The 14,721-nt window shown below is 46.7% G+C and overlaps 1 protein-coding gene across 2 annotated transcripts in view; it reads left to right on the forward strand.

Annotated features, from left to right (window-relative positions):
• Positions 1–14,487, forward strand: part of LOC118227231 (DNA-binding protein RFX7-like) — a 42,743-nt gene extending 28,256 nt beyond the window's left edge. The window contains exons 3-10 of one of the 2 annotated variants that reach the window (XM_035417444.1): positions 1,166–1,251; positions 1,981–2,025; positions 2,175–2,297; positions 3,220–3,336; positions 5,286–5,370; positions 5,797–6,016; positions 6,607–6,908; positions 7,691–14,487. In XM_035417444.1, the coding sequence (XP_035273335.1) occupies positions 1,166–1,251; positions 1,981–2,025; positions 2,175–2,297; positions 3,220–3,336; positions 5,286–5,370; positions 5,797–6,016; positions 6,607–6,908; positions 7,691–11,074 (4,362 nt within the window). In that variant the 3' untranslated portion in view covers positions 11,075–14,487. The remainder of the gene's footprint in view (positions 1–1,165; positions 1,252–1,980; positions 2,026–2,174; positions 2,298–3,219; positions 3,337–5,285; positions 5,371–5,796; positions 6,017–6,606; positions 6,909–7,690) is intronic. The other variant, XM_035417445.1, reaches the window with a different exon arrangement.
• The last annotated feature ends 234 nt before the right edge of the window (positions 14,488–14,721 follow it).

A 14,721-nucleotide genomic window follows, 5' to 3' on the forward strand; every position in this document is an offset into this window, starting at 1 on the left:
CACAATGCTTCTAACTGTTGTGTACATATTGTGCTCAATAAACAACACAGATGTTACGCACCGGAAGACGATTGGCTCAAACAGGAGCAATAATTTTGTTGTAGTTCAAGTCTGGGTCATCACCCTTGGAATATCTCTGTTTATAGAACAGTTTATTTTTTCCCCCTGCATTTTGCCTCTTTTTTCTGCTTAAAATGCAGAGTCCTACGCTAACACAACCACTGGAATTAGAAGAGTGGCAGTGTTTTTAGCACATTCGGTATCGTAAGGTAAACGGCAGGGTGAGATATCATATATATGTAGGAAGGCCCGTTACCCAGTACCCAGTATGGCCCATGTTCTAGCGCTTTCCCCTTTTACCTCCGGTGCTCTCCTGACCGTGCTGCATAGGCATTTACAGACTCAGTCATTCAATGCTGCGGGACTCAGACGCCACTGCCCGTCTCCGTCTAGACCGTTTTAAACACGCAACCATTCTATAGTCGCCGCTGTTGAAAATAGCCGTCGGCGAGGCAGTCGCGGCTATACGCGTAGAACATTACTGTCAGTGTTTCCTGAATCTGCTGAGCTTTTACCACTGTCTGGAGTCCCGTCAGTCTCTCTCTTTGTGGTTACGCACTTATTTAAACTGCATGTCTCAAAGAAAACCCACAAATTACATTTTGGCATTTAGCAGACACCCTTATCCAGACTTTCTTAGATTTCCCTATATTGTCCACATACAATCCATTTATACAGCTGGATATGAAGCAATGCAGGTTAGATAACTTCCTCAGGTTAAGCACCTTGCTCGGGGGTACAACAGCACTGCCTCAGCTGGGAATCCAACCCACAATCTTTGATCTGTGGTTACCTAACCATTATACTGCTCTTCTACCTGAGACTAGCTGCTGGCTAATCTGCCACATATGAGACTAATTCTACGATTACTTTGTTTTTTGGGGCCGTAAATTCTTTCTTACACAACATAACAGCGAGCTGGCCTGTTGCACAGGAACCAGAGATGTCTGGCTTCTGGTTCCAGACATCGGGTTAAATGTCAGTTGAAAGCAGAGGAGCACTAGAAAGATTAGATATTTCTCTTGTGCTTGATGCAAAATATTTGAACTGTACACCTGTTTCATGTTCCCTCTCCTTGTTTGCCCTCCCGGTTTTGTTTTCACAGCAAGATGTTGAGAAGTTTACAGACATTGAAAAGCTCTACCTCTACCTTAAGTTGCCTTCTGGTCCTAGCAATGGCAATGACAAAAGGTAAATGCCCCGATTTTGAAACGTCTCTTTAAAATGGGATGATGTCATGGTTTGCAGATGTCCTTTTTTCTGTCTCGCACGACGCAAGGCTCGTTAGAGGTCATGATTCTGTGGCAATGAGCGAATATCTTGGCAAGTGTCACTTGCTTTCTTTCCTTTTACATTTAAAAAAATGTCTTGCATTGCTTTCTTACTTTGGTCTTCCTTTAACCCTTGGATGCAGAGGAGAGAAAAGTTATAGATTTTTCTAGGTCTTTGACACATGAATTTTCTCTTCAGAAATGGATTCAAAGAAGCAATTAATTGTTAATCACACTCCGGCTTTGGAATTTTTGTTTTTCACTATTGACCAGACAAAAGCCATCCCTAAGGAATGCTGAACCCACACCCAACGAAGCATGCTTTTCATGACTGGAAACATTCCCTCTCTTAAACTTATTCAAACACTGCTCTCTACCTCAACCTCTTCTGACTTTCATATGGATTATATGGGAAACTTCCTAGAAGCTCTTTCCAAGGTCAAGAAGTGCTTTGCCAGGAAACTTCATTTTAGTTTTTGCTGTTAAAGTTTGTTTATGAACTTATTGTTATACCATTATAAAGGATTATGGGTAATGATGATAATGGTTTTTTATTTTTTATTTTGAAAAACCCAGCTGTCTGTTTTTATTTGTTTCCCCATATCTATTCATCACCTCAATTCCCAAAACTCCACACGGTGTTCGTTAGGACTGAGAATCAGAGGGGGTCCCCCAATCCTGGATCACTCTCATGGTACTAAAATTTCTCTTTTCAAGGAAAAAGAAAAATGGAAAAAAAGAAAGATTTACTGATGTTTTTAAAAATGGACAAAAAAAGCCCCAAAAAGCAGACTTGCTAGCTTCATGTTTTGTCAGTGCTTAAAAGCTCCCGTTCTCTTCCAGTGATCAGAGCTCGATGTCATCAAGCCGCACGCAGCAAATGCACGCGTTCAACTGGATCCGCAATCACCTAGAGGAGCATCCAGAGACGTCGCTGCCCAAGCAAGAGGTTTACGATGAATACAAGTGAGTGGCTGGCTGGCCGGCCATGATTGGGGGGTGTGGGGCTGACATTTAAAAATCCACAATGCATCAAATGTACAGAACATCTAATTGAACACGTTTACTGCAGTCCTCTTTCCAGTCAACATAAAAAAATTAGTTTAAAGCTTCAGACAGATTTATACATGTTGAATGATAATGGATAATGGAAGGAGAAGTGCACTTTTTGTGGAGAGCATCCAATGGCTAATACCCTATAATCAGTCTTAATATATGTCAGGATAGATTAATGAATCCTTCTATCCCTATGTCCAAACCGCGTATGGCGCTATGTATTGACCATAATGAGTACTGTGGATATTGAAGTTCACATGCAGTTCTTCCTCATGTTGCTCTTCCATAGCGGTTTTATTCTTTGTCAGTAGCTCAGAAATGTTTCCCTTCCAACCCCTTTCGCATTGTTCGCTTTTTAAAAGCGCTTGTTGTATCTGGCGGGGCGAAAAGAAGGTTTGCGCACCTCTTCCGCTAAATGTAGGATTGTCCTGTGGGCTCATCTTACTCCACCAAGGCACCTGGTGTTTATAGAAAGATGTTCCACCACACGCTATTTTCCATCAGCAGAGACACAAATATAGCATAGATGGTGAAAGTACTGCGTGTCGCGCATTTGTAACATTAGAACGGAAATAAGAGAATGTCACGGAGTGTTCTGCCGCCATTATGTAATGCTCTGTTTGGGAATGCCCATTCTGTCAATTGGTTTGCGAAATTGGTTTCTTTTTACACGGACAAAGGCTATTCAGGTTATTAAGTTTCTTTTCTTGTTGACTTTATAAACTAAATGGTTGCTTTTCATTATTCACGCAGTTTATTTAAGCAGTGTGTGTAAAACGGCACCGGACCCGTTGTGTTTTAAAAAAGTAACCGCTTTGTGTTTCCTTTTCAGGAGCTATTGTGACAATCTCGGCTACCATCCACTGAGCGCCGCCGACTTCGGAAAGATCATGAAAAACGTCTTTCCAAATATGAAGGCACGTCGACTCGGCATGAGAGGAAAATCCAAATATCCTTCTCTGGAGTCCTTTTTAACAGCAATCTGCCACCAACTGGACTTTGGTTGCTTGACCATCTGTTGTTGTAGTTCATCTTGTCACTAAATATAGAATTGAAATGAAATCAACAAATACAAGCAGGAACTTGCTGGTGAGGATTGGGGCACTTAGGGAAATCACACGAGAAACCTCCTCATAACCTTTCCAGAATACGAGGTTACAGAAAGTCAGATTCTGTTTTAAAATGGAACGGTAAGCTGTGATTGCTTTTGGCGCGAGGGTGTAATTATTTTTGGGAGAGTGAAAACCGGTGGGAAAAATGCATATGCGCGTGCAAATTTTATTTTTATTCCGGCGCATTGCCGTTGTGAAATGGATATTGTTTGTTTTTCCCGGTTGCGATGGCAACCGAAATTCAATACGAGAACCAAAGTAAATCAAGCCAACTTTAAATGTTTTCGGACATGGCTTCCACGACAACCTGGCTGTGTGTTTTGGGCCGCGGCTTCCACGACAACCTGGCTGCAGCGCTTCATATCGCCGCAAATTTATTGGCGCGCACACTGTATTGGGTTTTTTTTTTTGGACGTAGGTATAATGTCTGATCAGCTGAGACTAGCTGAACAGCGCCCCTCATTGAACAAAGAGTGGGTGCAGAGGGCGGTGTCAAACAGCAAGGCACGCCGCTTTTGTGTATCCTCGATTAAGACCTGAGCTGGATCCAGTGGCATACGCTCCCGCTGGAGCTGCTGCAACATTATATTTTCAGGGTCATCCGTATGCCCCACGACTCTGACGTTTGATGTTGTACACGACTGCCTTATGTGCGAGGGTTACCGCACCAACCTCACGCGCGTGTAGACACGTGCAAACGCGTTCAAACACCAGCGCACGCACTTTCACGCGCACAGCCATATGCTCCATATGACTTACTTCGTGTTGTACAGAAGTGGCTGTCGTGCTAGGGTTCCCACCGACTGTATGTGTATCCAAACACACACGGTCACACAAACGGAATCACTGAGAGGCGCACTTCACCATTCCAGTATGTGCCCTGGGGCCCTCTGCAGGGAGGCAGGGGTTCTGCAGGGATACCTGCTGCAGTCATATCACTGACTTTAGTGAATCCAATCGGTGACGTGATTTTCAATAGTCATGAGCATAGCAGCACTTTAGAGTTTTTCCCCCTTGTTGGGGGTGCTGCAGTGAAAAAAGTAGTCCCAGGGCCTTGGGCTGTGAGGAGCTGAAGGATCATTAGTGACGGATGCTGGAGAAGTGATATCAGTCTGGTCTCAAGGTGTGAATGCTCTGCAGCAGACTGCACTGTGACAGACACCCCTCCCACCCCTGGGGAAGGGGGGGGGGGGCAGTGTTGTGCTGTGCCCACTTCCTGTGGATCGAGTCACACCGCTGGAGCGTTTCTCACATGCATCACGGGAGATTGCTTTGTGTCGGGTGATTTCCTTCTTTTCAATTTTTTTTTCACTTTCATATTAGGATTGAATTAATATTTTGAATTAGTGTTTGTATCTTTAAGAACCTGTTCAATCAGTAATTTTTCAACAGTTATAAAAGAAGAGCCAAAGAAAATACATTCTGTGATATTCAGCACTTACACTGTTAAGATTTCATATTGGTTATATAAGGCCTTGTTTCTGACTTCATCACCAAAGGGATTTACATTAAATCCCCCCCCCCCCCAGCACACACACACACACCAGTCTGCAATGATGGAAAACTGGCTTTTACAAAATTATAAACATCAGAATATATATTGTGCCTGCTTGTTACTTTACGAGTTCTGACTGAACCATAGGGACTGTGTTGACAGCAGGGCTTGCTCTATAAGCTTCTTTATGGGCATGGCATGTTGATGAAAAAAAAAAAGTGGTTGCTCATGGTCTTTATGAGAGGGTTTTAATACTGCAGTTTTATTTGTTGTGCCTTAACGACTTCTCACATACTGCTATAGTGGGCTAAGGAAGAAGGCTTTTGTCCACATGCCATCTTTGCCCAACCTGGACTTGCATAAGACCGGTGATGGGGTAAGTTTGCATCTTTTTCCCTTATTCCATACAGAAAAACACACCCGCTTTGTGCAATAAATATTTGTTATCTTTAGCAAGCCAGGAAAATCATGCATGTTAAAGGATACAATTTTGGGAAGAATCATGTCAAACCTGTCAGTGGTTTTAGGGAGCTGATCCTTTGCCAGTGTTCATTTTTTGCTGTTCAGGGCATTTTAAATGGCTTTGTTGGTCTGCAGCACTGATGTAGACCCCTGTACATTGGTATAGCCTGCTTTTTTGAGCTCCTTGGTTGGGTGGAATGGGACTTTGAAAAGTGCTAAAATGTGAGCCACAGGTAAAGCGTGGGAACCCCGATTGGAGCCGTGGCAGAATGGGTGGCGACGCGCTGGCTTTGCTGCTCTGCGGCGGCGTCTTTAACGTCCCCTGTGTGTGTGCCGCCAGTGCGAGGCGCTGGAGCCGTCGGGCCAGCTGCAGAGCGCGGACGAGGAGGTGCGCTCGGCGGCCTGCACGCTGGTCTGCGAGTGGGCGCAGAAGGTGCTGAGCCGCCAGTTCGACAGCATGGAGGACCTGGCCCGCTTCCTGCTCAACAGCCACTACTCGCCGCCGCTGCTCGGCGCCAAGTCCATGGCTGCCCTCGCCGTGATGACCGGAGTGGCCACAGGTACGGGTCACAAGCGCATACCCATAAACCCTAAAGCCAAATGAGGGTTCGGTAACAGTGATACAGTAGTAACAGAAGGACCACTGTCTGTGCGGTCTGCCTTACTGATGCAGTGAGGGATCACCCTCAGTGTAGGTGCTATCTGAAGACATAGATTTCCCTCTGGTGGCAATAACTAGAATTTTGTGTCAATGTACTCATGTTATTTTTAGTGAGTGAAATGATGTCCCCCGATTGAAATTGTCCAGTATATATGCCAGATTAGGCAAGTATAATGTAGTTTGCTTCTGATTTTTGTGGTGAAAATAATTTTTCTGTTAAAATATGAAAAAGCTAGTAAAAAGTTGATTAAAGTGATGGAGACATAGGCTGCTCATTGGCACAAACCAAAAAGTAAAGAGGTGAAAAGTAGATTGCCATCTGTTTGTTGATGAAATGACTTGAGGAACCACAGATTGCTCGAGAAGTGCTCCAGGTAGAAGTGGTGAAGAGACAAATCAATAGATACGGCCACAATATTTTGCTCAGCACTTCCAGCTGTACAGAGAGACGGCACTGCTGAGCTGACGGTTTGTGTCGCTTCCTCGCAGGGGTGAAGACCCCGACGCAGGCGTCTGCGTTTGTCCCCACGGCGGAGGCCAACTCCTTCCAGCCCCAGGTGAAGACCCTGCCCTCCCCCTCCATCGACGCCAAGCAGCAGCTGCAGCGCAAGATCCAGAAGAAACAGCAGGAGCAGAAGCTTCACTCGCCCCTGCCGGGCGAGGCCCAGGGCAGGCGGGCAGACGGGGGCACGCCTGGCGTGGGGGCCGGCATCCCCTGCAGAAGCCCCGCCCTCCTCTCCCCCCAGCCCACCATTGGCATCGTGGTTGCAGCCGTACCCAGCCCCATCACGGTAATCTCGCCTGCATTCGACGTTAGGGTGCGAAAGGCCCGAATTACACCAGGAGCCGTGCGGACGCTGTGCTGCGTCCACTTCCTGTTTCAGGCTATGCCGAAACTACACTACGTCTGTTATGCCACACCACGGCTGTTATGAAATAATCCACTAGCTCCCACTAGCGTCCGCTCTGCTGCTGGTATAATTCAGGCCTAAATGTTCACCAAGCTTGAGGTTAGGCACCGTTTCAGTGATGATTTCAGAAGAGAACATATGAAGTGAAAGTGTTGCTTTTGACCATTTGAACTGAAGGCTGTAACTTCCCATCAAATTAAAGAAATTACATTGCTTTAAACAGTAACTAAAGTACAACTAAATAATTAATTAAAATATACTAATCACAGGGAATAATTGCAACTGGATATGTTTTCTGCGGTTTTACAAATTTTCCTGTGAGGGCAAGAAAGATGAGGTCTGTGCTCATGCTCTCACATTCACTGCCTTTTCCCATAGTCGGTGTTTGATATTATGGTATTGAAATCAATGTTCAAAATTATTAAATAAATAATACTTCTACTTGGATGAAATGTAATGCTTTGAGAGACTTGATATTCATGGTTACGCTGGTCTGAAATGTATTATTATTATTATTATTAAATTATTTTTTTTAATAGTAATGTTTTCATTTTTCTCCCAACATGCTTATGTTCAGAGAAATCCCTTCCGTGCGACTGTGTCTGTCCAGTTGTGCATGAATAAGTGGTTGATGACTATATTGTCTTGGTGGTCCTGTGCAGGTACAGAGAAACAGGCAGTTGATGACATCTCCAAGCCCTGTGGGCACCGCGGAGGGAAAGGTCCTGCCGATGAACTTTCAGGTGGTCACCCAGTCCATGCAGCAAGTGAAGCACTCCCCTAAGGCCCCGCAGAACGTCCCCGCCAGCCCCGTGGGCGACCGGTCCGCCCGCCACCGCTACGCCCAGATCCTGCCCAAGCCGTCGGCCGCCAGCACCATCTCCCTGCGCTCCCCACCGACCCTGCTCATCACCAACAGCCCCATCAAGACGGTGATGCCCTCCCCGCACGTCAACGTGGTGAAGATGACGACGATCTCGCTGTCGCCCGGCAGCAGCAGCAGCAACGGTGGCGGCTCCGCCCCCCGGCCCGCCTCTGCTGGGTTGAGCAGCGCTGGCCTCTACGAAGAGCACAGGCCCGGCCCCCAGGCCCGGAGCGGCTCGGCCGTGTCCCTGCAGTCCCCCGCCGGCAAGCTGGGCCGAGCAGCTACGACCCCCACCATCGATGTCAAGATGGAGCCCGAAGCCATAACGGACGATAATCAAGCCCTCGGTGCCCACAGGCTTACAGCCACTCAGGACTCTGCCGCTGGGCAGATGGGTGAGGGAGGTGCTAAGCCAAGGGCCGCCAGCGTGCCCACACCCCGCAACAAGGGCTTCCCGGGACTTGACGGGACAGGCAGGACCAAATGTGGCGGGAGGTCCCCTACCAACGCCAGCACTATCGGTGGCAGCAACAACCACAACACAGACAGAACTTTGTATCTGACCATGTCTGGCCAGAGTACCAGCATCACCACCAGCGGCAACAGCGCAGCTGCCCTGTCACCCAAGGAAAGTTACCCAGGCTCGAAGAGCCCCAGGAAGCGCCCGGCCCTCGGCTTAGAGCCCAGCACCACACCTGTCAAGAAGGTGTTCATCACCCAGCAGCCTGTGGGGTGCGTTAGCAGCCCTAAACTAGGTGGGAGTGCCGCAGTGAAGAAGAACTCCAGGGCGGGGACTCCATGCAAGCCCGAAAGCGCACCCGGCAAAGTGACTGTGAAATTGAACTCCACGGTCGCCACTCGAATTGTGACCCTTTCCGACTCCCCCGCCGGGAACTTCAGTGGCTTCCAGACTGTTGTCAAACCACAGGCCTCCACGCAGGTCAAAAAAGAAGGGACTCCCTCTGGAGTGGATGCCAGCGACCTTGGTGGCTCCGCCCCCAGCCAAACGTTACTGCAGCACTCAAGCAGTCCACAGGCCATGTCTGCTGGCTCAGGCATGCTCGACACCTCCGCAGTCAACCATATGAAGAACGCCATGTGGGTGGAAGGACAGCAGCAAGCCTACGTACAACAGATACCGGACCACAAGCCCGTTTCCACGCCGGTCATGGACCAGATGCCCATGGTGGCCCAAGGTCCGGCTCAGAGTCAGCTGACCCTCCACGCGGACGTCATGGGATTTGCGGGAACCCAGCCGAACGTGGAGTACTTCCCGTTCAACGATGACGACATGACGCAGGACAGCATCGTGGAAGAGCTGGTGCAGATGGAGGAGCAGATGAAGTTCAACAGCGGCCTGCAGCCCTTCGGCTGCATGGACATGGCACTGCAGGGCCAGTCCGCCATCATGCAGGGCGCTTCTCTGTCCGCTCACCAGATGGGCACCCCGTTCTACCACTCGGCCCACAGCAGCGGTACCCCCATCCACACTCCTACGCCCACGCCCACTCCCACTCCGACGCCCACCCCCACCCCAACCTCCGAGATGATGGGAGGGGGCCAGGGCTTGACTCGGGAGAGCCCTTGCTCGCGGATGGCGCCCACCACCCCCGTGGACAGCGCTCTGGGGAGCAGCCGGCACACGCCAATCGGGACCCCCCACTCCAACTGCAGCAGCAGCGTCCCGCCGAGCCCGGTGGAGTGCCGGAACCCCTTCGCCTTCACGCCCATCAACTCCAGCATGACCGGCTACCACGACGCCAGCATTGTCTCCAGCAGCCCCGTCAAGCCCATGCAGAGGCCTACCGCCACCCACCCGGACAAGGCCAAACTGGACTGGATGAACAACGGGTACAACACGGGAGGGGCCGCCTCCGCCATCTCCAACAACGGCATCGGCATCCTCCCCAGCTACCAGGAGCTGGTGGACGATCACTTCCGGAAGCCGCACGCCTTCGCCATTCCCGGGCAGTCGTATCAGTCGCAGTCCAGGCACAGCGACGCCCACTTTGGCCGCCTGACGCCCATCTCGCCGGTGCAGCAGCAGGTCGCCAACATGGCGAATCTCAACAAGCAGGAAGGCTTCGCGGTGCCCGCCCCTCTGGACAACAAGGCAACATGCTCCTCCGGGGGGGCCACCTTCAGGTGTCGCAGCGTCAGCCCGGCCGTACGGCAGCGCAACCTGAGCGGCAGCACGGCGTACGCCAATGTCCCCCGAACTGTCGTTTCCCCCTTCAGCTCCCCCATCACCCCTGAGGTGCTCAACATCTTCGCCAACAGCCAGCTGGACGCCAACGCTACCAACTTGGCCCAGAGGAGCCAGTCGGTGCCGCTCAACGTGATGATGCAGACGGAGGTGCTGCCTATGCAGAAGCAGAGCAGCAACAGCAAGAAGATCACCAACGTGCTGCTGAGCAAGATGGACTCGGACGGCGACGACGCCGTGCGGGGCCTAGGCATCAACAACATGCCCTCCAACTACACCGCCCGCATGAACCTCACCCAGATCCTGGAGACTACCACGCCCGCCTTCGCAGGAGGCGTCAACCACCAAACCATGGTCAACCCCAGCCCTTCTGCGTACGAGTTCCAGAAGCCAAGTTACCTCACAAAGAATGCCAGGAGCGAGCAGATGCCCTTCTCTTCCGGAGACAGCCAAGCACAATCGGGCTCTGGTGAGCCGCAGCCAGAGCAGCAGCTGCAGGAGCAGCAGCTACAGGGGCAGCTGCAGGAGCAGCTACAGGAGCAGCTACAGGGGCAGCTACAGGAGCTGCAGGAGCCAAACCAGCCACAGCTGCTGCCCCAGAATCCCCAGCAGCAGCAGCAGCAGCAGCAGCTCGATTTCAACAGCACTGTCAAGGAACTCTTGGGGCATGACGGCCTGCACCCAGACTCCCAGCTTATGGGGCAGGGGCCCCCAGAACTCAACGCAGTTTCGTCCGATTTCCCCAACGACATCAGACTTACCTCAGAGCTTTCCAGTAGCATCAATGACCTGAACACTCTGGACACAAATCTACTGTTTGACCCCAATCGACAGCAGGGACAATATGATGATTCTACACTGGAAGAACTGAAAAATGATCCGCTTTTCCAGCAGATCTGCAGCGAGACAGTGACGTCTGCTGGCTTTGACTGGTTGGAAAGTAAAGACCAACCCACAGTGGAAATGTTGGGTTAAAGCTTCTTTTTTATATGTTTGAATGTGTATTTTTGTTTGTTTGTTTGTTTTTTTGGAACCTTCTCTGTAATTATTGTCATAAGAGTGCAACAGCACACTGCAACAAGAATCTGGACGCACCGACATTTGTCCAGTGAGAAGTGCCAGCCTGAACAGAAATAATCGCTCTTACGAGTATGTTGAGTTTTATATTTCCGTTTTATAGGTATGCTGCATCACAGTACATTGTTGGTGCTTTTGGGTCCCCCGATTTCCCCCTCCCTCTAAGAATTTTAATGGAATCATAAACTATTGCAGAGAGTAATTTAGGTGAAGAGGCATGCTTGAATTTTATGTTTTTGCAAAAGAACGGTTGTTTTCAGGGTACAGTGTTCATTTTATTAGCATGTTTGTTTTTCTATTTTTATTTAAATAACTGTTTCCTGAGGTTGTACTTTAAAATATAGATCATTACATGTTTAAGAGGCGCTGTGGACTGAAAGATTTTCTGTTTTCAGTTGTTTAGACTGTTCTTTATAAGCTAAATTTGTTTAGCTGAAGTTGAGTTTTCTTTAAAGCCTCTTGCCTCTGACACATTTACTAAGGGCTGCACTCAAATTGATGCCAGCTGAAGGCTTCTGTTGTGGTGTGTTTACTGAACATCTGTAGAGGGAGAACAATCGTGAAGTAAGGACAGATTCACATTCACAAATGTTTCCACCAGGAATGTCCATCTTGCAACTGACAGACCAGCAATACTCATAACAATATTCATCATGTGGGAGGGCGTTTTCTGCTGCTGCCATGGTTTTTTATTTTTTTGTACCTTTTCTTAATCTTGTTGCCATTTCAGGTTTCTAGAAGGGTAGCAGTTGCTGCCAGGTGCTTAATTACAAAGTTATCACATACCAAATCGGTAGAAAAACCTTATAATAACTAATGTCCAAAAATGTCTGGTATCTGTTAAAACCCAATCTTATCCCTTTTTTTAAACAAGTCAGATGATGGGTTTTTGCTGAATATTTTTTAAGAATATAAGAGGAAGAAAATCTTTGTAAGGTGCCCAAAATGAAATTGTTCCAAGTTTTTATGTGCCATCTAAATTTCAAAGTCTAGGCAACATTTAATTTACAAATTGATTAAAACTTCAAAGATAAAAGGCAGCTGTTACAACACTACTGAATGGGATATATTCTAGGTTTTAACAAATTGATTTAAAAAAATTATGGACTCCCTATATCTGATATTATGCATTTACAGCATTACTTTTTCTGGATTTGGCGGTCTTCATGATGAACATCGCTTCTGTCTTCACACTCTCCTTAACATGCGATGCAGTTGTGATGAGGTTGGTTTGTAGCTTGCTGTGTGTGACTGGTGGACTATTGAAGTTGAAGGGTCAAGTATAAATTCCATGAAGGCAATTCAATTTTAGTGTTCATTTTGAAGATGTATTGAATGCCTAATGCTGCCCTCTTCATAATATTAAGCTTTTCTGAGCTTGTATATGGCTCTTTTAGGAGAGTGAAAAGGAAAAGGAAAATCTGACTGCTTGGTTATTTTACTGTTCTGAACTATTTAATCACTTGGACATTAAATATATCCCATTATATACAAGTCATATATCGTAGGATCTGCTTTGGGGGCATTTGGCTGATTTGTTAGTCTGTTGAGAAATCGGAATATGAATATGTTGGTGAGAGACATGTGGTATCCAAGTGGAACAGATATTTTTTCCTTGTGTGGCTAACTGAAGGGGTAAAAGGTACCCTTTGTGGTTCATAGCAACCTTGTGGCATAACAAAATATATTAATTGGTCGTTTTTACAATTTTATAATAATAATATTGACAATAGTAACATATAAGCCAAATGTTTGGGGGAAAAGCAGCCTTTATGAAGGCAAGTGTCTACTTATGGGGGGGGGGGGGGTGTTGGAGGTCTACAGCCTTTCAAGTGATTGCACTTACACAAACATTTGTATTTTTGAGACAAGGAAAGTGATCCAGTCCTACAGACAAATTTTTGGGGCCTTTGCTTTTCTGTAATTCTTGTGGAGTATTTGTCCCAAATGAGGAGTTAACATTGGTAAAACCATATGAAACAAAATGTTTTCATTGGAAGGCAGTGGTTGTTTGTTTTAGAGCAGGGGTGTAAAACTCCAGTCCTGGAAGGCTGCAGCGTCTGTAGGTTTGTGTGGTTTCCTTTCAATCAGCTGCAGTTTAAGGCACTTGAGAACAAGGTGTTTGGACTCTAGTCCATCAGTGACTTTAATGAATCACTGGTGCTGAAACACACCAAAAGCCAGCAGACACCGTAGCCCTCCAGGACTGGAGTTTAACACCTGTGTTTTAGAGGTCTTTGCCAGTTTACAATATATCTACAATAGTTTCAGATTATGAGGCTGAATAAAATTTTGAAAACCAAGTAATATGTCAAATTCTAAAAGGTGCTTTACAAAGTTGTGACTGGCTATGTGAACAGCAAAGATGTAGGCTGCATTAGTCTTAGTTCTGGCAATTAGCCTTATGTCCATACCAAAGAAAAGCTGCCTACTTGGATACAGATAAGAATGGGCTCTGTAGCTATCCTCCATCTGATCTGCCACTGTCCACTGCTCCCCACTGAGAGGTCTCTGTCCTTAATGGCACACGGGTTGGAAGGCCTTCTGCCAACGCATTTGTTGTGAAAGTCTCCAGGATAAATTTTAGGGGAGGGAACTGGGTATTGAAATTGAATGCTGTTATTTTTAAAGTGGCAACTTCTTCGTTGCACAGGGAACCTCGTTTGAAAAGCATGCTGAAAAACACTACTGGTCTGTTTAAAAAAAAAAGAAAAGAAAAAAAAAAGAAAAAATGATGTAGCAGGATGTTCTTTGTGTGAATTTTGTCAACTGTTGTAACTGTTCCTCACATGTGAAAAGCTCCATTTGTAAATATGACAGATCCACAGGAAGAAATCCAATTACTCAAGACACTGTGTTATGACCATAATTATTAAGAAATATGGTAGTTCTGTGTACCTTCACAAGCGCTTTTACTGGTTGTATTAGATCTGCTCCTAGCGAGATGTGCTGCAGCTCGAGCTTCTTGTACAGATGCTGTTTGTCGGGTTTCTATCTTGGTGATGTCTTTCTGTTCCCTTTCTGAGATTTATAGTGCTGTTTTCGCAGAAAAGATGTGTATATTGAGTGAGAACAATAGCATGGTTTATTGGAGAAAAAAGGTATTATGATATATTTAGCAGGTCGCTTGTCTCTCCGTGACAGAGGTATATTGTGCCCAGAACTTAGCAGCAGACACACTGGAAATTCAATAGCTCAAATTTCAGCAGGCTTTGAGGTTCACGTAATTGCACTAAACTTTTTATGAACCAAGGGTTTGGCGCCTCTTTTAGGACAAATGAAACAATTGAAGCCCGCAAAAAAAAAAAAAACAAGACAATATTTTTGTAAAGAGCTTAAGAAAGAAGAAAAGACGATAATTAACAAAGAAGAAATGTCATAAAAAATGACACTTAATTGTCTTATGTAGCAATGTGCATTGATCTCAGTGAGATAAGTCTTTTACTCATTCTCATACATGAGAATATAAAACGCAATTTAAAGAAAAATTATTAAAAAATGAAAAAACTATCAAATATTTCCTTCACCATGTTTATAAATAATCA

The sequence above is a fragment of the Anguilla anguilla genome, chromosome 5 (genome assembly GCF_013347855.1).
Source record: "Anguilla anguilla isolate fAngAng1 chromosome 5, fAngAng1.pri, whole genome shotgun sequence".
In the NCBI taxonomy this organism is placed as follows: Eukaryota; Metazoa; Chordata; class Actinopteri; order Anguilliformes; family Anguillidae; genus Anguilla; species Anguilla anguilla.